The 25,591-nt window shown below is 32.6% G+C and overlaps 1 protein-coding gene across 3 annotated transcripts in view; it reads left to right on the forward strand.

Moving 5' to 3' along the window:
- LOC115879399 (autism susceptibility gene 2 protein-like) overlaps positions 1-25,591 on the forward strand; it is a 466,988-nt gene that overhangs the window by 98,479 nt on the left and 342,918 nt on the right. For all 3 annotated transcript variants that reach the window (XM_030896221.1, XM_030896223.1, XM_030896222.1), the window contains exons 3-4: positions 9,957-10,091; positions 15,491-15,526. In XM_030896221.1, the coding sequence (XP_030752081.1) occupies positions 9,957-10,091; positions 15,491-15,526 (171 nt within the window). The remainder of the gene's footprint in view (positions 1-9,956; positions 10,092-15,490; positions 15,527-25,591) is intronic.

Consider the following 25,591-nt stretch of genomic DNA (forward strand, 5'->3'; position numbering starts at 1 on the left):
ACCTGAAAATATTTAAAGGTATTTAATTTTATAACATTTGATATATGTTTCTACACATGACATTTTTCTGATAATTATTTTTTTAAATATATTCCCGTTTAGAACTTCAAATTGTCATGGTCTAAAGAATCGTCAGTAGAAAATAGTAATTTTATTTATTAATTGTTAATTGTTTTTTATTTATAAAAATTATATTATTTTGCTTACCGTCTTCTCTATTTCATTTATATGAATTTTCAATTTGTTTCTGATTTCTGTACAAATGCATATAAAAATATTATCAAAACAAAAATTGAAACGGTTGAATTTCAAATTAAAAGCTTTCAATTTATTTTCAATTCTAGACCATTGAAAAATTAGTAGTAGATTAATTGGCAAATACTCGATGTTCAAGGGATATTTTTTATGTCGAATAAAGTGCGAAATTGTTTATTCATTTTAGTTTGAAAGTGTACAAAAAATCGAAAATAAATATGGCTTTAATTAATAATAAAAAGAAGTTAAGTTATTAATAAAAACCTGACATATCTGGATTACATTGAAAAATTTTAACAATTTCTAAAAAAAATGTTTGTATTTTTGTATTAATAAGTCAAGTTCTCTTTATGTGCTATTTTGCAACCAGCAGGACAGCACATGTTTTGCTGGTTGCAAAATAGCATTAGAAAAGAACTGCATTATCATTTTTAAGAATAATTAGTAGCCTTAACCGCACTTTAATTAATATTCGGTGCCATAACATTTAAAATATATACAATACTACATTCTTACTGCATTACATTTTCAATTGTATGTAGAAAATGATCTCTAAGATGCTCTTTTAAACCAAACCAAAATGATTTCATATAAAAGAGTGCATTTATAAGGTCATTCAAATCCCACCTGATATTCCAAGAGAGCGTATTTTTAAAATATGTATATCAAGATGAAAATAAACAGTTTGTTTACCTCCCACATAGTTTATATTTTTAGAATATGGCCTTTATACAGTCGCAGTCGCTACTGTAACGAAGAAATGGAATATTATATCTAAAAATCAGTTGTTTACGTTTATGTTTTATGACACTTCTTTGAATTTGACAGAATAAACTCGCAGCAATATTATAAGTAGGTGCTAATTGAATGCCGAGGGCTTGTATCACTTTGGTAAAAAATGTACATGCACTGCCAAAATATCATTTTACTCTCAATTGATTGCCAATGACAGCGAAGAAGACTGCCTGTGACTGCTATGTACTTATTATAGGCGACTGCCGTAAAACTGCCAATGACTACCAGCGACTGTCAGGAAAATGTACATGTAATTCCAATAGTGAGACATCCCTCGTGGAATGCTAATAATCCAATCCAAACCAAACGCATTAAATTGTACCATATTCTTTTCTTTTTATACTATAATAGTATGTTGTACAGGGTGTCCCACTAAGAATAGCTCTCGGCTGTATCTCGGAAAGTATTAGCCGTAGCGGCTGCGGAAAAAAATATTTATAACTAAAGAGGCTATGGGAAATTGCTGGAAATTATTTTCAAGTTTGTAGAACGACCGCTAGGGGACGCAACTGCAACAAAAAATAAGAAAATGGAGTTTTTACACAATTTTGCCTAGATAAGGTGTACTATAAGTAACAGCTTTATAATCTTCAGTAAATTTTGAATATTTTTTGTTAGAGCCATTTTCCCCTATCTATCAAAATAAAGTAGTGGGGGAAGGTTACATCTGTTTTTATTTGAATATTAATAACTCTGGACTGGATGACCGGAATCCAACAAGCGAGGGCTCGTTTAAAAGGGCGTTTCTTACTTTATATTGTACCATACAAACAATAATAATAAGCTTTTGAACGTAGACGCTAGGGGGCGTTGTCTTACAATTTAAAAAACATTGCGCGTTTTTTCAAAAAAATTAAATGCAATAGTACATGTAATTTTAGCTGATAGTAAAGAGTAGTAAAAACTTAAAAAGTGAGCGAAAACCGCATCTTGATATCTTCTTTCAAACCGAAGATATTAGCAAAATTATAATAAATAGCCCTTAATTATCTTACTTTTACAACACGGTAACAGTAGCCCTTTTGATTATGCCCATTCTAACTTAAACATAAGATAGAAACAGTTAGTTTATTTTAAAATCGAGGATATACCAGAATATCATAATATCAGATGTATTAATATCTAATCATTATGATATTAATAATAGTGAACAAGAAACGATGATTCAGTGAAGTCATGGTAGGCTTAGGAAAAAAGTTGCTTTTGACGTAATAGTATAAACATCAAATTGTTATTAGATCAACATTTTCATAGTCTTAGCAGCGTTTTTTATTTTTTGATTGCTTTTTCAAAATACCAACAACTTCAACTACTTCAAATAATAAAGGCATTTTGAAAAGGCATTTAAAAGATAAAAAAACGCTGCTAAAACTATCAAAATGTTGATCCAATAACAATTTGACGTTTATACTATTACGCGAACAGCAACTTTTTTCCAAAGCCTACCATGACTTCACTGAATCATCATTTCTTGTCCACTATTATTAATATCTTAATTATTAGATATTAATACATCTGGTATTATGTTATTCTGGTATTTCGTCGATTTTAAAATAAACTAACTGTTTCTATCTTATTTTTTTTGTTAGAATCGGCCTAATCAAGAGGGCTACTGATACTGTATTGTAAAAGTAAGGTAATTAAGGGCTTATTTTTTGGTATTTATTATAACTTTGCTAATATATCTTCGGTTTGAAAGAAGATATCAAGATGCGGTTTTCGCTGACTTTTTAAGCTTTTACTACTCTTTACTACCAGCTAAAATAGCACATACTATCGTATTTAATTTTTTTGAAAAAACGCGCTATGTTTGTTAAATTGTAAGAAAGCGCCCCCTAGCGTCTACGTTCAAAACCCTATTATTATTATTATTATGGTGTAATGTAGAGTAAGAAACGCTTTTTTAAACGAGCCCTCGTTTGTTAGATTCTAATCATCCAGTTCGGAGTTATTAACATTTAAATAAAGATAGATCTAACCTTCCCCCACCACTTTATTTTAACAGATAGGGGAAAATGGTTCTAACAAAAAAATCCAAAATTTACTGAAGAAGATTTTATGAAGGTATTACTTATAGTACACCTTATCTAGGCAAAATTCTGTAAAAAATCTATTTTCTTATTTTCCATAGCAGTTGCGCCACCTAGCGGCCGTTTTACAAACTTGAAAATAATTTTCAGCAATTTCTCATAGCCCCTTTAGTTATAAATATTTTTTTCCGTAAGCCCTACGGCTAATACTTTCCGAGATACAACCGAGAGCTATTCTTAGTGGGACACCCGGTACTTGTTAAATATGGTAATATTTAAAACTTGTTCTCTATTATACATTTTTTATAGATATACTGTTGTTCTAAAATCCAACGTCTCTACACTATTCGCTAAATAACCCGAAGTAGGCCAAGGTTGAATAGTGAAAAGGGATATTTTTTATTTCATCGCCTAACTTTGCCTCGTCTCGACTTATTTTCACTAGGTGAGGAAACATGAAATACTATCCACCATTTGACTGTGACCTACTTCGACTTCTTTCGCGAGTAGTGTATTGGTCGTTTGATTAGAAAGTTTTGTGCAAGCGTTTAAAATCATTATTACTTTACATTTTTCTAGTAATTGAAGAATCCAACCTTTGAGACCAACATTTCTGAATTATTATTGATTTTTTAGCTTCTTTTATTATTGCTGGAGGCAATTATATGTTTATGCTCATGTTGAGAAATCGAAATCGATAATCGATTTTATCCAATATTTTTTGGGACGAAATATTTTAAGAGGAAGTCCGTTAGTTTCTCTATCATTATCTAGAGTTAACCTTCCGTAACCTGGAATGGGAATCCTCCAACGGCCTAGAATTTTTAGAATTTAGAATGATTGGGAGGGGGTTAATCATTACGACCTTACAGATCTATTGTGTCCCCCTTTCTTGAGTTATAACTCAACATACAGTCCTAGGGCTTTGACAAAAGCCAGTATCTGGGACGGTTTTACAGAGGGTCTCCAATATCAGTCGTACCAAAGATCGTGGCACGAATGGTTGTCGTCTCGGCGCACTCAGTGATGAGGTGTTCTGGTGTTTCCCCATTTTCCCCACAGAATCTGCATTCGCCGTTTCTTCTTAGTTTCAATCTACTGAGTTGTTCATTGACGAGACAGTGTACTGTTAGAAACAACGTGATAATCTGAAGATTGTTTTTACTTAAATCAAAGAAAATCTTTGTTTTTTCTCGGTCGTAAGTTCTGAGGAACAATATGTTATATTACTAATTAATATTTTGATGTGAAGTTTAAATTATTTGTTTATATTATGTTCTTTTTTGAAGCGTTTTATAAAATAAACTCACAAATTAAATGAATATTGATTTAGTAGGTTTTAAATGTTAACGGTCGGATTTTTTTTAAGTTAATGAATCTAGATCAAACGTTAGCAGTACTTACGACATGGCTTCGCGGCTTTGGCAGCAAAAAGACGTGCTGATATAAATGAAAACAAAAACGAAACGTATAGCGCCATTACTCGCTCTAACACCTATTATTAAAAGATCTCGTTGGAAAGTGCGCCGAAATCGTGTCGAGATCTCTCGAAAAGCGCCGACTGCAATTGAGTAACGGCAACCGGAACGAACTGTGACGTAATTATCGCAAATTGCCGCCTGCTACAGGCCGTCGCCGCTACCGCTTGCCTGCCTCGCTGCCACTTCACATTTTTTTCCCGTTCTTTTTCATCTGGAGACCCTTGCCGACTCAATTCTAGTTCCTAATTAACGTTAAGACAGTGCTCGAATCGTTCCTATTTTTTCCTCTTCATTTTTCTCTAGAATCCATTTCGCTTTAATAATAGTTAATTATGCGGTACTTATAGAAAAAAAAATTAATTAAGATTGTCTATTTGCACTGACTAGAGATTTTTTTAATGGAATACAAGTGATATTAAGTGTGCTAAATTATCTGCAATTTTTTTAATTATCGTTATTATCTGTTTTTACTTGTACAACATTATAACGAGAATAACAGAACTGTTCTAAATGAATGGAAATCTTCCAACGGTCTAAGACATTCGAAAAAGTTTCTGAGAACTTACGACCGAGAAAAATCAAAGATTTTCGTTGATTTAAGTGACATTTTTAACAGGACACTGTCTCTTCAATGTGAACACCTTAGTAGATTGAAGCTGAGAAACAACGGCGAATGTAGATTCTGTGGGGAAAGTGGGGAAACACCAAAACACTATTACTGAGTGCGCCGAGACGACAACCGTTCGTGCCATAAATTTTGGTACGGCTGATGTCGAAGATGGAGAGCTGGCCTCTGTAGAACCGTCTCAGATACTGGCTTTTGTTAAAGCCCTGAGACTGTATGATGAGCATCTCGTTATAACTTAGGAAATGGGAACAAGCAATAGATCTGTAAGGTCGCGGTGATAACCCCCCTCCTAAACATTCTACAATACAATCTACAACTGTTTTAAATACTTTTGGATACTCTTTAAGGAGGTTTAGGAAAACCCGATGATTTTGATGGAAATGAGGGTCGCAGGGAACCTTCACTTTCCTCAAATGTTTTTATTTTTATAAAAAAGTACTCGACTGCCTATTTTTTGCCATATAAGTTGAGCAACAAGCCCTATATCATAGGATACAACATTTTAATGAACTGTGATTTCCATAAAATGAATAAAATGAAAAATATACGAAATAATATATGTACATGTATTGATTTCTTTCGAAAATCGACAACTATGAAACTATGAACCCTTCCCGGACACAAACGGTACATTGTGGGACAGGAAATTGTAGAGAGAAACCATCCCTATAACATAGGATACAACATTTTAATGAACAGTGTTTTCCATAAAATCAATAAAATGAAAAATATACGAAATAATATACATGTATTGATTTCTTTCGAAAATCGACAACTATGAAACTATGAACCCTTCCCGGACACAAACGGTACATTGTGGGACAGGAAATTGTAGAGAGAAACAAGCCCTATAACATAGGATCCAACATTTTAATGAACAGTGCTTTCCATAAAATCAATAAAATGAAAAATGTACGAAATAATATACATGTACTGATTTCTTTCGAAAATCGATAACTATGAAACTATGAACTCTTCCCGGACACAAACGGTACATTGTGGGACAGGAAATTGTAGAGAAAAACAAGGCCCTATAACATAGGATACAACATTTTAATGAACAGTGCTTTCCAGAAAATCAATAAAATGAAAAATATGCGAAATAATATACATGTACTGATTTCTTTCGAAAATCGACTATGAAACTATGAACCCTTCCCGGACACAAACGGTATATTGTGGGACAGGAAATTGTAGAGAGAAACAAGCCCTATAACATAGGATACAACATTTTAATGAACAGTGCTTTTCATAAAATCAATAAAATGAAAAATATACCAAATAATATACATGTACTGATTTTTTTCGAAAATCGACAACTATGAAACTATGATCCCTTCCCCGACACAAACGGTACATTGTGAGACAGGAAATTGTAGAGAAAAACAAGGCCCTATTACATAGGATACAACATTTTAATGAACAGTGCTTTCCAGACAATCAATAAAATGAAAAATATACGAAATAATATACATGTACTGATTTCTTTCGAAAATAGACAACTAAAAAATGTGCGACTTTAAGAATATCTCAAGATCTAGGTTCAGAGAAATTCGACGTACAAAGGGGGTACTACAAAATACCCTGTTTATATTTTAACTATATCTCTACAACTTTCTGCACTAGTGTATATTATTAGTGTTTTATTCTCTTGTATCTAGCATATAAATAATTTTCGTATCCAAGAAGTGTAGACTTGTGCCAGAAGGTTTTGCAGTAATAAATGATTCTGTGGCTAAGTTTTGCCTCTGGTATCTACTTAATGATTTGGTAATAAATTATTCTTACTCTGTTACAGAAATAACTTAGTTTTGCAGTTAACTGATTTGAAGAAGAAGTCTAGAGTTATTCCTTTCACATAGATAATGTATAGGCGTCTATAGTCCTTTAGGTTATGATCTGTAGTAACGATATTTAGTTTTGTTCATAATGCGTCGGGTTATGATAGACCGTTACATACACTTTCAGTGTGGGGGTTTAAGATTTAAGGTTGATTCTCACTATACCTTTCGTTTCCATTCCATATCCATTCCGTATTTTAATTGTATTGACCAATGACTAAAGAATATAAGGACATGTAACGCCCCTATACGGGCTGCAGCAGAATTTGTGACCTTTTTCTTTTGTTTTGGTGGCAAACAATGAGTCATCATTTGGTCACCAGCGACAATTTTAGCGATTTTTAATAGTTTGTATGTAGTAAAATTTGTATAAACTTTATTACAATGGTGATTAGTTGTTCAGCTTTCAAGTGTAAAAGCAGCAGCGATAAGAAAGAGTCAGGAGTTACGTTTCATAGGTAAATAAACAGTCCAACTTTTTAGCGTTTTCTTATTGAATTCGATAATTATTCTTCAATTTCAATTAACATCTATATGTACTTGATATGTGCTATACGTCGATACTAGTTTTGTACCTTTTGTTAACATTTTAATACATTTTTTTCGTAATTAATTAGGATGATACACCATAGGCGTAGTCAAAACAATTATCAAAAAATATAAATATTGCTTCAAACAGCTAGGTAAAGAAAAATATGTGCCACGGCACTGTTTGGTGACAGCGTCACAATTTGCTCTCGCGTGTTATTTGTCCTTGGATTCTTTAGTCATTGGTATTGACGCTATACGTAAGCTTCCGTTCTGTATCAGTTCCATACTTTTTATTGTACAATTTATATCATTACGAAAGTTTTATTTTAAAAATTTGTATCTTTTGAAAAAGGTAATAGATTTAATTAAGATGTGAAAGAATAAATAAATATCAGTAAAATTCTAACAGGTACAAATGTTAGAACTTGACAACGCTTCCGATACTCTGTAGTCCGTCCGCCAGAAAAATGTATGGAAGGAAAGTTTATGGAACGGAAGGGAAACGGAACGGATAGTGTACAGGGTGAGTCAACGATAGAGTAAAGTCCATTATCTCATTTGTTTCGAGGTTTACAAAAAAATATTAAATATAAAAGTTGTAGAGACGGTTAAGATACACATTTTAAAATTATTATAGAGTATACAGGGTGCTTCAAAAAAGTGTGGCGAATATAACATATATTTTTTTTAAATGGAACACCCTATTTTTTATTTTATTTTTAGATTCGGCGTAGAATTCCATAACTTTTTTATATATAATGTTATATACCTAAAATTAATAATTTTTGTAATATTTAAATTTGTTTAAACAAATGTTAGATTGCAATGTGATAAAAAATTGTCAGTAATGACATTGTTTGTGAAGTTGGAGAACTAAAATTTGGTAGGAAAATTTTATAGAGATATAGAAAAAGACCTATGTAAAGATATTTTAATTAGATGCTACAGGGTGTTCAAAATATATTTATGAATTTCAACTACTTAAAATTAAGAAATTTCGCATTTTTTAAATGGTACACCTTATATATTATCACTTTTTCTGATAGATTTTACAAAACTCTTCAACTTTTATTAAGTATGTCATATACCTATTTTTAATAGTTTGTGATTTATTCCAATTTTTTTCTATTTTTACTCATATTTTTAATACAATTACCTACGCTATAACATCATAGTTGCCATGGGGGGTGTTGGGTAATTTTATTGGGCAATTGTATTAAAAATATGGATAAAAACAGAAAAAATTGGAATAAATCGTAAATTATTAAAAATAGGTATATGACATACTTAATAAAAGTTGAAGGGTTTTGTAAAATCTATCAGAAAAAATAATAATATATAGGGTGTCCCATTTGAAAAATTTGAGATTTTTTAATTTTAAGTAGTTGAAATTCATAAATATATTTTGAACACCCTGTAGCATTTAACTAAAATATATTAACATATATGTTCTTTTTAATCTCTATAGAACTCTCATACCAAATTTTGGTACTCCAACTTCAGAAACAATGGCACCACTGACAATTTTTTACCACACTGCAATTTAACATTTGTTTAAACAAATTGAAATATTACAAAAACTATTAATTTTACGCATATAACATTATATATAAAAAAGTTATGGAATTTTACGCAGAATCTAAAAATAAAATAAAAAATAGGGTGTTGCATTTAAAAAAACATATGTTATATCCGCCACACTTTTTTGAAGCACCTTGTATACTCTATAATAATTTTAAAATGTGTATCTTAACCTTCCCTACAACTTTTATATTTAATTTTTTTTTGTAAAACTCGAAACAAATGAGATAATGGACTTTACTCTATCGTTGACTCACCCTGTACATTGTTCTATTCATTTACATGATATAATATTTTATGTAAACGGAAGAGAGCTGATATGGAAGGTATAGTGAGAATCAACTTAAAACACCAACTTGCTTTCGAACTCATTGCGTTCTAGGATTGGGACTGATTTTTAATATTTTCAGAAGAAAAAAAAAACAGAAAAATTATATGGCCAATTTATTTTTGGCCAAGTTTAGTATAGATACATATTTTAATGAAGTTGTTTTTGCTTTTTTTTGAAGAATGTTATTTTATTTGAACTTGTATAAATGTACCAGGTGCTTATAAAAGATAACAATTGGATTCTTAAAACTATTAAGTAAATAATCCTGAAATAAAACCGTAACTTTGCTTTAAGTTGTCTATGATTATTTGCTACCAATGACAATATACTATTGTGTTAAATATTCAAGTGTCATCTAAATAATCTCTTCGCTAAATTGCGGGCCATATCCCTATGGGACACTATACATTCTTATTGTGTTATATATTTTATTGTTTGCTATATGTCTCGATATTTTTTTATTAATTTTTTCTTTGTTTTCAGGGGTTGACATTGACTCAGGATCCGGCAACCAGTGATGACAGCGGTCGCGCGTCCGAAAGACTTACCGGGTCGTCGGTGGTGTCGATAGCACCTCGCGAAAGGGATGCGGACAGCTCCCGGGATCGGTTAAGTGACGTAAGTACCTTTTTATATTCTACATGCACCTAAACAATCTGAGGATAATTTGATAAATTAATTGAGTGTGTTCCACTATGGAGACTCTTTACTGCTACCGCAAGAACCGATATAGTTAGATTAGAATCCATGATGGTGCGATATTTATAGGTTTATTGTGGTCGTCTTCTTATCTCTAGATGGCATTCTACAATATTGTCCTTTTGAAGAAGTCTAATGAGAGATAATCAAAATTAAAAATTTACATTCGATATCGACAGACTCTTAAAAAGTTAACTGCTTTTTAATTTGAAAAATTCTGTTAGAATGTTGATTTGTGTGTGTCCATTCGGCGGTTATTCTAGTTTTTGAGCGTTTTTATTATCTAATTACAGAGCTAGCTTTATGTTTTTAAAAACTCTTACCGGCGGTTTTGCTGGTTTCACGAATGACGTATGTATTTAGCGAGCGATTTGGCGCGTTTATTTTTCTATAGACCATCATGCCCTGGTATTTATATCAACGATATCTTGTTTCTATCTCCAAATAAATTGGAATTTTCTTACAACTTTGAATTATCAATTTTGAATCAAATTTTTTAGAGCGTTTTGACAATCTGAAGATGCATTTATCTTATCATCATCTGTATTTAAATTTCATGATTATAGTTAGTAACGGCATTCCATCTTGCCAAGATGGCGCCCAAAATGGGTATTTTGTAAATATCTCGAAAACTATGCGTTTTTCGCAAAAATTCGAAGAGAGCAAAATTAAAGAGAATAGAATTTACTATAAAAAAGGTTCTATGAAAATTTTCGCTAAAGCCAGCCGTTTACGCACAAAATCCCTGGAAATTTTACAATTTTGCGTAAAGTATGATATATTATGTATAGTCGATTTTCCGAAATCAAATGTCGATTAGGGTTGACTAAAACTAGTTTTAGTTTAGTTTCTTCAATTTTGTCATGAAACAGTGGCGTATCATTAATTCGCCCATTAATGTATGAATAATTAATTGTCGTGCTGGACAGCATTCATTGCGAACTTACCACCAGGTTCAGCATTGGTCTCGTTATACCAGAGATGCCGAAGAATGGGGTTGGAAGAAAACAAAAACAGGCATTTTCCAGTCACAAAGTTGACAGATCCAGCTCCAAAATCCTTATTGGCATTTTTATCCTGTAAATGCAAAACCAACAACTGTGGTAAAGCCTGCGGATGCAGAAAAGCAGGACTAAAATGTTCAATGATTTGTGTATGGGAAAAGACAATGGGAAATCCTGTGACGTCACTGAAGTGTCACTCGATGAATCCGATGAAGAGGAGTTGGATTTGCCTGTAGATATCCCTCTGGCGGCTGAAGATGAAGAGTTGGACGAATTGAGGGACCACCCTGATGAGCTCAGCACAGCAGACACGATCGACTTTGACATCAATGAGCCAGGTCCGTCGGGCTTGTGCAGATAAGTTAAAGTTTTTAATTTATCTGGTGGAGTAGGCCTCTGGGGAGACCACGTTAAAATAAACGCGCCATGTACTTTACCTCTTGGGTGGTGTGAAAACAAGTACACATTTTCAATAATTAAAATTAATTATTCATAAATTAATGAGCGAATTAATGATGCGCCACTGTTTCATGACAAAATTCAAGAAACTAAACTAAAACAAGTTTTAGTGAACCCTAATCGACATTTGATTTCGGAAAATCGACTGTACATATAGGTATATCATATTTTACGCAAAATTGTTAAATTTCCGGGGATTTTGTGCGCAAACGGTTGACTTTAGCAAAAATTTTCATAGAACCTTTTTTATAGGAAATTTTATTCTCTTCAATTTTGCTCTCCTTAATTTTTTGCGAAAAACGCCTAGTTTCCGAGATATTTACAAAATACCAATTTGGCGCCGGCGGCAAGTCTGGAAATGTGCATTTTATGGATTTTAGTTAGGGACCCAAAACCTATAAACCTGTAAAGTTTCAAAACTTCGGGACTTTTTTCCAAGCAAAAATCCCCAATGACAACTAAAAACGGTGAACGGTTTTTAAGATATTTGCGTTTAAAGGTTACGATGATCGATTTTAGTGTTAGTGAAAGCATAAAGTGTAAAGAAGTTTTAAATAAATTAATCTCCTGATTTCGCTTCTACTAAAATCGATGCATCGAAACCTTCAAACGCAAATATCTTGAAAACCGTTCACCGTTTTTTAAAATAAATCAAACTAAATATTCTGATAAAATACCGGAAAATAAAGCTTACGTTGTAAATTAGTACCAGTATCTCGAGACCGGAATAAGTAAAATGTTTCTGCAAAGTAATCTTAAAAATCTCGTACTTTTAAATCGACTAAAAGACAGTTCGAACTCGGTTTCGATGATTTATTAACTCGGCAAGGCTCCCGACTGCCGGCTACTCTCCAACTCAAATTAAAATTGCCATTAAAGCCAGTCTTAAATTTAGTTTTCGTGCCGAACTCGGCGGCGCTTCTTCCGAACTTTTAAAATATTGATACTGGCTCCGGCCGGAAAACTTTTCACGATTTTGTTGCCCGCCGTTCCAACTTTTTATTAGATTTCTTCCTCTCCCTCGTCCCGGAGCACGTCCAGGGAGATAACGTTCATTGTTTGAAGTTCAATTTTTCGGATTAATATTACATCGGCGAAGGGAAAGGGATGGAAGTTAGGACTTTGCAACTTGTATATTTTTAAATTATGGATTTTGTCGTTGGTTCATATACAGGGTGTTAAATAAATAGTGTATCGAACTTCGGTGGGTGATTCTACAAATAAAAATAAATCAAAGAGTTCCTATGAACATATGCCCCAAATACTTCCTGAAGAAGTTACAGTCCCCGAAAGGGTAAATAAAAGTAGTATATTTTGTTTATTTTTAAGAACATTGGTAAACTGTTTTTCTTGAAATTTGGTACTCTTACGCACATTTTAATACCAAAGCGAATGGCGATAGTGTAAAATTCCATAACAGCCCTGAAAGGGCACTTTCGATTAGAGTAGATATACAGTAATTTCAACAAATGAGAGTTAATCAGGACTTTTTTTTATGTAAAAAAGGTGCTCTTCGTTTAGTTCGAAATGGTATTTTATCAGAATATTTAGTAATTTTTGATCCGTCAAGAATTACAACAAATAATTAGAGAGCAAATATTAATTTCTGATTATTAGTCCAGTAAATGAAGGTTGAAACCACGGCTTAATTCGTCGACCGGGACTTTTCAGGCGGATTGTGTACCTTTTGGGGAGTTAGGTTAAGTTAGGTTGTGGCCGAATGGCCCAAATGGCCGAAAAATCAGTTTTTTGTAAATATCTGCTAAAATATGCAATTTGCAAAAATTTTCTTAAAGTAAAAAATGAAGCTTGTGTTAGTTTAGATTAGGCTATATAAGCGTATCATAGGTTTGATATTGATTATAATAGCTTATTTGTTAAGATTTTTTTTTGTGCGGGTGCCATATATCATAAACATTGTCATACACAATTTTGTAAGTCATGTTCCACAGCCCCTATAGATCATCAAGGGGCGTAGGACATTTCTTGGATGCTGATATTTTAGACCAAATGGTGAAGGTAGTCCATTATCTTCGGGAAAATGGACACGAATAATATACTCTGAAAGAGTTGCAAGATATTGCAGTTAATTTTGAACTTTTATCATTGATTTCCAACTCCTCATTGATGTTTGTTACTTATAAAGTTATTATGCAATTTTCTTTTGTTTACGATACTTTCCGGAAATTTCAAAAAAAGTGAAAAGGCAACTCACGAATAGTTGTTTTTTATTAAAATGTGATTAAACAAGTACTTCAAACTTTCTGAGTTGCTTAAAGAGACTCTAAGAACAACTGTTAAAAAAATCTTGATAAATAAGCTATTATTAGTGAAAATATTAGTAAAAATCTGAAAATTTGTGGGCCAAGGAATGTTTGCTTGGCTTTTTTATTATCATAAAATATGGCAAAATTCAAAAAAATACCAAAATATGATAGCTGGCGATTCTACCTTTTAAACGAACTTTGAATCTTCAAAAAAATACGCTTACGAAATCCATCTTCGGAGCGTTAAGGCAGGCGGCCACTGCGAGCGAGACTAAATGAAAATATACGAACGAAGATTCGAATCGTAGTTTAGTTTCGCTCGTTTTAGTTCGGGACAAAAGCGAAACTAAACTAAGCCAAGCGAAGATAAGATTTGTAAAAATCAGCTCCCATATTTTTAAATGCATCAGCGGCCACTTGAGCGAAACTAAACGAAAATATATGAACGGAGATTCGAATCGTAGTTTAGTTTCGCTCGTTTTAGTTCGTGACAGGTTCCAGCGAATTTTTCGCTGCAGCTACGTTTTCGTATTGTGTCTCTGCTATCAGAGAATTATCGCTGCGAAAAATTCGCTAGAACCTCTCACGAACTAAAACGAGCGAAACTAAACTACGATTTAAATCTTCGTTCATATATTTTCGTTTAGTTTCGCTCAAGTGGCCGCTGTTGCATTTAAAAGTATGGGAGCTGATTTTTACGAATCTTATCTTCGCTTGGCTTAGTTTCGTATAGCTCGCAGTGGCCGCCCGCCTTTATAGGTAATTACCTAAGCTTCATTTTTTATTCCAAGAAACACCATCATCAATGGCGAAAATATCGCCCTTTTTAAATGAAATTTGGTATGTCGATAGATTGGACCAAAGCCAACTTAACCATGTACGACACTGTGACAGTTAGTTTTAACGTAAGAAACGTCAAAAGTTAATGTTTTCCGATCGCGACCAAATTTTGTGGGTAGGCTATGTGAGCGACGGTGCACACGGTCCCACCCTGCAATGTTGGATACGACGCGACGTTTCGTTTACTAAACTAACTGACTTTCGTGGGACAAAGGATTTGATATTGAAGCAAAATGTGGGTCGATTTCGGCATAATTGGGGACGGGCTACAGGATGACGCCCTCGACGTTTCGAACTGATGCCTCTAAATGGACGAAATCATCAGGATTTTTCTTAATTATGGGTCGATTGGAACCAAACTCGGCACGTTGATAGACGTACTTGAATGGAGTCCTCAGACGGACAGACGGCCATTTTAATACAAATTTTGTGAAAGAAAATCTCAAACTATACTTTTTCAAACGTGTCCTTCAAATACTTCATTTAATAGCTGTTATAAGAAGTTTCTCTTCAAATATGCGCACACACAATTTTTTTATACCATAGAATCCAAAATGAACAGCGTTCAGAGCGTATTCATTTTTCTGCATTACAGCACACGAAAGTTTCGGAAGAAAAACTTCCAAAGTTTTTCATGTCGAAAGAGAACGGAGCTACATTTTTAACAAACATTTCGTTTTAAGAACTAAGTAAATAACTTGAAAGTTTAAGTGATGTTGATTTTTATATTTTTTCTTTTATTTTACAGGCGAGCAGTAGATGCAGCTCAGGCAAAGGATATATCGTAAGTATTCTAGAACTTTATTTCTTTTATAAGTAAATATGAATTTATGAAAGATCTGAATGGTTTTAGGTAACTTTATTATGAGTTTTAGTTTTCTATAATGTTTAATATAACCAGTTGCCAGATTTAATATTTATTATTTTGAAATTCATATTAAACCGTATCTTGGCTATAAATGGGAAAATATTCTTCGAAGTGCAATAAGTGGTAGCCATTGAATAGTAACTAACTGATTAGATTAAAAACAATATCGCATTATTGTGTTTTCTTGCAATGTAACATTGATAACTACTGTTGTCAAAGTTAGCATGAATTCTGTTACAGCAATAAAATTACCTACTTGGAAAAACTAGTAACTTACTTTTACTGCACAACTTAGTACAATATAATTTGCTAATATTTCGTATATTTTATGATTATGTATGTTCGATACCAATTAAACTTTTAGTTACGTAATGGAAGAAGCAATTTTTAATTTTATTGTTCCCAATCATGGACATATTCGGCGCCGGGCTGACTAACTGGAGTTTAAATTTCCCACTGGGGATTCAGGTAGTAGCTCTGCTGTAAAAAAATCTAGTTGCTTGGCATGCCTTATTAGAATATTTTGAACGGGAAAGCGGTAGTAATGGCCCTTTATGTCCCTTAAGTGCTCTTTAGAAGGTGTGTTTTGTTGATGTAAATAATAACTGTTTATACAGGGTGTCCCAGAAATAAGTGCAAATATTTTAAGGGGTGGTAGATCTCGATAAAAGAAACATATTTTATCTTTATCGTTTTTTAAATCCAGTATTTAAGTCCAAAATAACGGAGTTATTTTACTTTGAAAATTTCACACCTCTACTTTTCAACCAATAACATGCTTTAATGTTGACTAGTTACCATGGCAACTGAAAAAATTTCCGGAAATTTTTTCGAGGCGCCACGAAACTTTAGTGGAAATTTTTTGACAGTTGAAAAGGTAAACATAAGATCTACAATCATAATGTGAATGAACTACAATGTCTATATATTGAAATATTACCCATTTGAGTTTTAGCATTTGATGTAACTAATTAAAAATATAATAATATTTGTTAATATTATTAACAAATTTGAAATTATTTTTAAAATGTCATGTTGGATTAATATTTTTTTTCAAATTTAGGTGTGAAATTTTCTTACCGAATACCACCCAAGCTTATAAGGGTTCCTGGAAATTTTCTTTCGGGCACGAATATTTTAGGAAAATTATCCCTCGTCTTCGACTCGGGATAATTTTCAAAATATTCGTGCCCTCAAAAAAATTTCCGAAAATAATTTAAGCTCTTGTGATATTATAAGTGAAAATTTCCAAAAAAAAATATTTTTTGCTAAAATTTTGAGTTGACTGGATCTTTTCTGGATTTTCTTTCTGGTAAATTTAATCTACTACCAATGTTGCCATATGATCAAGAAATTATGTTTTGTAAATAAAAACTAAAAGAAATTCCAAAAATTTTTCAAAAGATTTCGAATTTTCAATTTTTTTTCGCGAGAAAAACCTCATAGGCGTGTGTCTGGGGTTGAACTATACTACCAGTTAAAATATTTGCACTTATTTCTGGGACACCCTGTATATTTATAATTCATTGATTTTTGTTTCCTAAAATATTTTGATTAAAAGAAAATATGTAAAAGTGGGCAACGCTGTGCCGGTCAAGCTTAATCACGTGACTACAAGTTTATTTGATAGGAACTGTATATTGATGTCACGCGTAAACCATCAAGCCTTCAATAAAGAATGATATAAAATAGGGTTTTGCGTTTGGTGTTCTTTATTCCGATACTATCTCGTTTAGCTAAATTCACATTTTACCTTTATAAAAGTTTTCTTATTGTTGCGAAATGAAGAGAATGGGAAAAAAGTAATGAAAATAGGCTCTTTCCCAGACTGAATTTCCCAAGTTGTTTCGATTGTGGCAGAAAAAACGAATGAATATTTGTTAGGGGTACGAAAAAGGTTTTTTGTTGTCGTAAATTGTTGAGAAATCGACTATCTGCGGCGATCTTTCCCATAAAAAAGGATCTCCAAAAGGTTGTTTTAGTTTGTACGATTCCTTTCCGAACCCACAAAAAAGAAACCTTGACTTTTCAAATGTTTACTTATGTATTTTTGATATTTACAACATCGAATGTCATTCTAGATAATACAATTTTGAGAAAATAGTATTATCTCAATCGTTTCAACATTATTAAATTGTCATTTATTGACCAATTCAAAGTAAAATTTTAAATGATCTGTGAAATTTTAATAATCTATACTAATATATAAAATCCTTAAGTGACTGACATACTGATTAATCACAGATCCTGCTCAAACATGTCAACGTAAAAAAATCTATTTTGGCATACAGGTTGATTCTAGGGTGTAGAGGTACCAGTGGATAAGAAGGGAATCTTCGAAATCCAGTTCCCAATAACGTAAATAACCCTCAAATAATAACCCCTCCCTGTTTTTAAAAACTGTCAAGTTTCGAAAAAACTCTGAACAATTTAAATAAAAATAGACTTTTAATATAATTCAAAAAAGCAAAAATTTATACAGGGTGTTTCGAAAAATCTGGTCATTGATTAATCACGATCCTGCATTTTTTCTAATATTTTAGCAATAAAATTTTACTTTATGATCATAAGTATTAGTAAACAAGAAAAAATAAAAACTAATAATTAAGGAAGTACAATTAATAACTTTAACACACACTGAATTTAGACTAAAAATGAAGAAACCAATTAGGTACTAGCTATAAGTAAATAAATAAATTTTAAACATGGTTACTGTTGTAGGAAGCAACACTCCTAAGGAAATTTTTTTGATAGTTTTTTAATGCCGGATTTGAATTAAAGTTTTTTGAGAACAACTTAAAGGAATAATGCACCTGCTCTGAGGCTTGCTCAGAGTAAAAGCCCAATGCTTTCTGTGAAATACTAACAAAATACACTATATGGTGAACAACAGCTTGAATTTTTGGAGTAAAACTGATTTTCGTATCTCTTATTTTGTCGGAAAATTTCAGTATATAGGCTTCGTAATTGGTATCAATATATTTTCCAAAACAGCTGGCTACCACATCATTGAAGGCACAAAATACCTCTATGTATTTGTTGTCTCAAAAAAATAAGCAAAGGGCTTAGTGTCCAAATAACAATAATAAAATAAAGTTTTGTTACAAAGTAAGTACCAGGATTTGTGCTTTAAGGACGTCAACTTTTTTAAGCAAGTTTCTGGCATTATTTCCATTAAATCTGCTGTAATGGTCTAATTGTAGCCCAGAAATTCTTAGCCAGGTTTCAGCAATTTCCGGAAAGTCCTTTTTTAGAGAATCGTATATTTTCTGTACAACTCCCATCTAAATAAATATATAGTTGATAATTGGAAGATCGTCATCACCAGTTATTAAAGGAATGTTGACACAATTCTCTAAAAATTTTAATTAAAATTTGCAAAAAATAACTATTAAAAAAGTCAATAAGGTAAGCATAGCAGTACACTTACTGTACTTTTTTGTTTCTTTTAAATTTCCACCTGTCTCCTCGTTCCATAATGTACTCCATTTGGAAATATCTTTTATGGATCTTAGTTCTCCCCTTGACTGTAAATTTTTTGAGTTAACATCACACCAGGCACATGGATGGCATGATGATGAAGATTGAAGGCCCAATATAATCATTATCAACTTTAGATCTGCGGCAAATGTGTAAGAACTGACTCCACAAATAGTATTGAGTTGCATCTCAAATATTGCTCTGATATTTTTGTAGGTTTCTATTATTTTGGTACTTTTATGTGTTTCTTGTTTTATTTCGGGTTTTTCGTAACAACATAAAGACAGACAAATTTTTAAAGATCCACCTCCACTATCTATGCCCAGTTTTAAATGGAAATCATCAGTAAGTTCATGTTTTTTATACAAATGGTATTTCCACCTGGCCAGGCAGGCAAATTGGTCAAAAAAATCTCCTTAGGAGTGTTGCTTCCTACAACAGTAACCATGTTTAAAATTTATTTATTTACTTATAGCTAAGTGTGTTAAAGTTATTAATTGTACTTCCTTAATTGTTAGTTTGTAGTTTTACTTGTTTAATAATATTTATGATCAAAATTTTATCGCTAAAATATTAGAAAAAAAATATTTTTTTGCTTTTTCCATTATATTAAACTCTATTTTTATTTAAATTTGTTCAGAGACCCAACCTCCTGGATTTAGAAACAAGGAGGGGGGCAACATTAAGCATACCTTTTGGTGATGATGGTCGTTATTTATTATTAACAAAACTTTTTGCGCGCTTTTTACTTTGGTTGATTTTTTTTTTAAATTTGTGTAGAGACCCCAATTTGTACGTCGGCGATTTTAATTTTTATATTTTTTTGAAGCCAGTGGTATCGGCATTTAAAAAATAAAGTACTCAAAGTTTATATATTTTTTTCTTGACATCTTGGCCCAGGCTAACTGTGAATCACGATCCTGCTCAAACCACTCAACGTAAGAAGCTCAATTTTGGCATACAGGTTGATTCTAGGGTGTAGAGGTGAAGTGCGATAAGAAGGGATTCTTCGAAATTCCAGTTCCCAGGGGGCGAAACCGCCCCTCAAATATTACAATATTTTTTATTTAAAAAACTGTCAAGTTTCCGAAAAAACGCTTAAACACGTATTTTTTTATTTTGTTTTTTTACATATTTCAAGATTTTTTAAAATTTATACAGGGTGTTTCGAAAAATCTAGTCATTGATTAATCACGGTCCTGCTTAAAGCGCTTGACATAAAAAGCTGATTTTTGGAAAACGGATTGACTTTAGGGTGTAGAGGTTCGATAAGAAGGGATTTTTCGAAACTCAAATTCTAAGGGGGTGAAACCACAGCTCAAATATTAAAATATTTTTTATTTAAAAACCGGTAAGTTTTTCGGAAAAACTCTTAAACACGTGTATTTTATTTTGTTGTTTTACATATTTTAAGATTTTTTAAAAATTTATACAGGGTGTTTCGTAAAATATGACCATTGAGTAATCACGATTCTGCTTAAACTGCTTGACGTTTAAAGGCGATTTTTGGCAGACGGATTGACTTTGGGTTGTAGAGGTTCGATAAAGAGGGGTTTCTCGAATCTCAAATTCCAAGAGGGTGAAAACGCCCCTCAAATATTACAATATTTGTTATTTAAAAAACGGTTAGTCTTTCGGGAAAACGCTTGGACAACCATAATTTATTTGTTTTTTTACATATTTTGAAATCTTTTAAAAAATCATACAGGGTGTTCCAACAAGTTGGGTAATTTCTTAACCACGATTCTGCTTAAACTGCTTGACGTAAAAAGCTTATTTTTGGCAAACGGATTTTTTGAAAGTCAAATTCCAACGAGATGAAACTACCCCTCAAATATTACCAAGTTATATAATAATATCGCCATATTGTTTTTTCTCATGCTGACGTATGTTAATGGAAATTCTTGCTTTGCTTTATCATCACCATTACAAATGATTAATTCGGCGCGAACGAAGTCGCGGGTACACGCTAGTATTCATATAAAATACGGGTTTAATCTGTTGCTGAATTACGTTAACCCCAACTTTTCAAAAAATAGACTTCTTTCAGTAGAGACACTTCATTTTCAGCACTTTTTTGATGACAAACGCACTGTTACCGTTTTTTATATTAATTTCCACAAATGAGCCAGAGTTTCCTATTTTTTGATAATTTCTTCGCAATATTCGAGGAACTACGAAAAAATATCCAGGAAACCCTAAAATCCAAATAAAAAATCTATATAGCTCCAACATCGCCTGAATATTCTTTTATACTGTGTTTTGATTTTGCATTTCGATGGTCCTTTTTCATTTTTGCCCATATCGCTTTGCTAAATTGACGATGTATCTTTATTTACAAGGGATTTCTCGTTGCTCTGGAATGGAGAAAATGCGGAAAAAGTAATGCAGATACGCTGCCGAACTGAATTTCAGCAGGTTTTTTAGTTTAGTGGAAAAGCAAACGAATATCCATTAAAAAGAATAAAAATGGTTCTTTTTTATCATCGATTTTTTTAAAAAATTGGATGATTTTTGTTTGGTTTCAATAATATAATTGTTTTATACCATCATGTAAAAAGAAATATTGATATCTATGCTTAAATATGTAGGTATTATCACGTTTTTATCTATAGTTCATTTTGGAAATTCAATAATTATATCAGTCTTTATTAATCTAACAGTTATTCCTTATTGTGTAAAATCATTAGCTTGATCTTTTGAATAACAATTTACGAGAGTTATCTTTTATATTTTGCATAGACCTAAAAAACAGTAGATAAGTTTTAAACACTCCTGTTTTTGGAGTATTATCCATGAAGAGAAATGCAATTTTGCATCCGTTGAAATCATTTACTCCACTCACATGTTGGTACTTTCAAAATTGCGTTTTTATGGCGCATGCCAAAACATTAACATTTTGCATGCTCTGGGGATTGGAGCCTTTTACTACGCAGTTTATTCTGAATTTTTGGAAAAGTAAAGGAATCGTTAGGACTTAGGACTGTATGGAGGACGGTACAACAATTCGATGTTTTCTTGCTTTAAAAACTCAACTGTTTTTAGAGCTTTGTGGGAACTTGCATTGTTTTGGTTGAGGATCATTCGTCATCGAGGGTTTGTTTTTTTTATGTCTACTTTCGTGTCTAGAAGAACGTGAACTTTTCGAAATCATCAATGAAAAAACACATTACTGAAAATTTACTGTCTAACGCATTTTAACTTTAAACTCAAACAAAAAAAAATCGAATAACAGCAAATAAATTTAATTATTTATAGATTAATTCGAAACGGCAATTAATATCTGCACTACACTCACAATCTGACGACATGATTAGTTATCATTAGACACGTTAAAAAAACCTGCAAAACGAATAATCTGTCTATCATTCAATCATTATTTCTTCCCGATAGGACTCAACGACTGGCGAATTATCTAAAACAATAACCGTACACAATATTGCCAGATTACCAATTGCCACTGCCTAATAGATTTTATGTGGCAAAATGATTTTACAGTCAAATAAAATAATAAATGAAATCATTTGGAAACCAATACAGATGACAGTCAAGCAAATTTCTAATTTGCTGCGTAATACAAATCTTTCTAAAACACAGTTATTTAAAATTGATCGTATAAAATAACATGGACTGTTTCTTACATAATTCTGTAATAATATCGGAACTGGCAATACCGTATCGGCGACATCGAGACATCGGGTGCATCCGTGCTGCGGTAACGCACTGCTTTTGCTTGTCCATACCCATGTAATGTTAAGTTGCGGCCGTGCGTTCGATTTCGAATAATGGGATTTTTTAGGTAATAATCCCAAGTAGCATCTATCTGACTTCGAACTAAATCTGACCTGAAGCGACGTCAGACTTTGTGCAAATTTAGGTCGGGTGCTGGTGATACGACTGGTGACGTCGCTTTCCTATTAAAAGTGACGTCGTTGGATCCGAGTCGGTAAATCCAACGATCTGTCGACGTACAAAATAACAACGTACCATTTTTATTAATTTCCCAACGTCGTTCCAACGTTGGCTTGCACGACGTACCTATACTTGACTAGCCCGACGTCTACCCATTGTCCGAATAGGATACGTCTCACTGATAATCCCTAAAGTAACGTCCAATTATATTTTGTTGTATAGTATGTTCATATTTTTAACCTAATTTACGTATCTCTATTTACGTCCGTAAATACAACCCATTAAGTAGCATTTGCGGCCTAATAAACATCATGAACATAACCTAATAAAAAGTTTTTGTAAACAAACTTAATTTTTTTTATTATGCCTAAAAAAACACTAAAAAGGCATTTAGACATTCATCTACATTTTACAGAAAGAGGTCGAGGCTTTTGCAAAATAATAATAGTAGTAGTGATGTCTTCCCTCCGCCCACGAATGCTTTTTATCCGGAAGAGATGCTGCATTACATTGGTACATCTTAATTTTATTTTTTAGCTTAGGAAACCAGCAGACCCCATCCTCCTCCCACATGTGAGGTACTGGTTCCAATTCTTTTAAATTTTGTATATACTATCTTAAAAAAGTGGCTGCCCATTGTTTTAAAGAGAAAACAAAAACTTAAATATAGTTGCACAAATTCACAAATCACTGATACGCAAAGTGAGGTTACGTGGCGTACGTTGGAATTATATACGTCATAATACGCTTGCCGGTCGTCCCGTTTGATGACTTCGGTCGTGTGAGACGACTAATGTTGGAGACCCGGTCGGAATTGGTATATTGGTAGTTCATATTAAATCGGACACAGAAATCCGCCATTCTTAACATTATCCGATTGTCAGCCATTTTAAAATCGTTTTTTGTTTTTAAAATTTATATTCACATTTCGATTTCTAGTAGAATAATATTGATAAGGTTGAGTTTGGGGGGAACCACAGTACAGTTTTATGATTAAACCAGCTAGAAAATAAAAAAAAATATTTTGCGAGTTACTTTTTTATAGATATTTTTATTTCATAAATCTACCTACTTTTGAAAGCGCTCGTTGTTTTCCGGAGTATTTTAATCAGATATATAAAAAAAGTGACTTTCGTTGACAAAACTGATATCTGGATTAATGATTCAGAATTATTATAATATGAAATTAGATAGGCACTTATAGTTCTATTCGAGGAGTGATTATGAATCCATTTGTAATTAGGTAGTTTGGTTAGGTTTTTATGTATTCTTGGTAGCGAATATGAAACCAAACGTAACGTAAGTGCTTAGCAACGAATTTTAAGTGACTAAAATCCAACGTAATATGACGTTGGTAATTGGTAGAATTACATTCCGTATTAGGTCAGATACTGACGTCGAGGCGACCCGAATCTGTATTCCCCATTTAGGTGCAAATAAGGGTCGTCAGGCGGTCGAACCGACGTTGGTACCCGACGTCCGGTTTATTGAACGCGACGTATACCCGACGTTAGATAACGTCCAAATGCTACTTGGGGTAAGACGTTGAACAGGTGGCGTTTGTTTTGTATGATGTTTCCGGCTTTGGAACCGTAATAAACACAATACTAACTTACTACCGTATGATCGAATAAAAACGGCGTCAACGATGGCTATGAAATGAAGATCGCTGTCATTTTATATGTAAAATTATATGGGAAATGTCATCGATCGTCATTTCCAAGCCAACTGGACGCCGTTTTTTTTCGATCATACGGTATTTAGAAAAATAAAGCAATGTAGGTCGCATTGTAGGATTTGTAGGTAGATATACAATGAAAATTGATCAGATATATTTTTATTTTGCGTCTGTCTTGAATAAATGGAAGGGTAGGCAATGCTTTTTTTGCCTATATGTAATGCACGCCACTGCATGTACAGTTATATGCAAAGCGTCTTCCATTTTATATCAATAAAAAAGCTTCCTATAAATAGAGATCAGTAAATCAAGCCATAGAATGTAAACTGAAAAGGGAAAGAGGAAGAATATATTCAGGCAGCGTGAAAGCCGTGTTTTTTTCCTTTTTAACTTTTAAGTTTTTCCCGGCATTGCTGCGTCTATCCGTTGAATATATAGTTTTCCTCGGGTGTCTCGACACAAAACAAAAAAAGGACTGGAAACAATCAAGAAAGAGGTTCTTTTTGCGAAAAAGGCTGCGGACAACCGGAGAATGAGGAGAAAACGGTAAACGGGAGAGATAAATTATCTTGTTTGTGACGCGCCCGGTCTAATTGTTAGCTGATGGGATTTAGAAGTTATTCTGTAATGCGAGAGAAGGGACAATGCGATTTTAAGATTACTTTATAGACATGAAAAATCAACACTTTTATATGTTTGATATTTGTTGAAAGCATCGAGAACATATTAGATACTTCTTAAGGATGGTTTATTGTATATTTCACATACTTTAAATTATGATCTTTAATGATTAATTTTAATATGCATAAGAAATAAACTTCTGTATTTTTTGGAAAATTAGATTTAATTATCGATTTAGTTACACATTTATTTTAGTAGTCATTTAATTTGAATATAATGTGTAAAGTATT

This window comes from Sitophilus oryzae, unplaced genomic scaffold, assembly GCF_002938485.1.
Source record: "Sitophilus oryzae breed Bouriz unplaced genomic scaffold, Soryzae_2.0 scaffold_1576_pilon_pilon, whole genome shotgun sequence".
NCBI lineage: Eukaryota > Metazoa > Arthropoda > Insecta > Coleoptera > Curculionidae > Sitophilus > Sitophilus oryzae.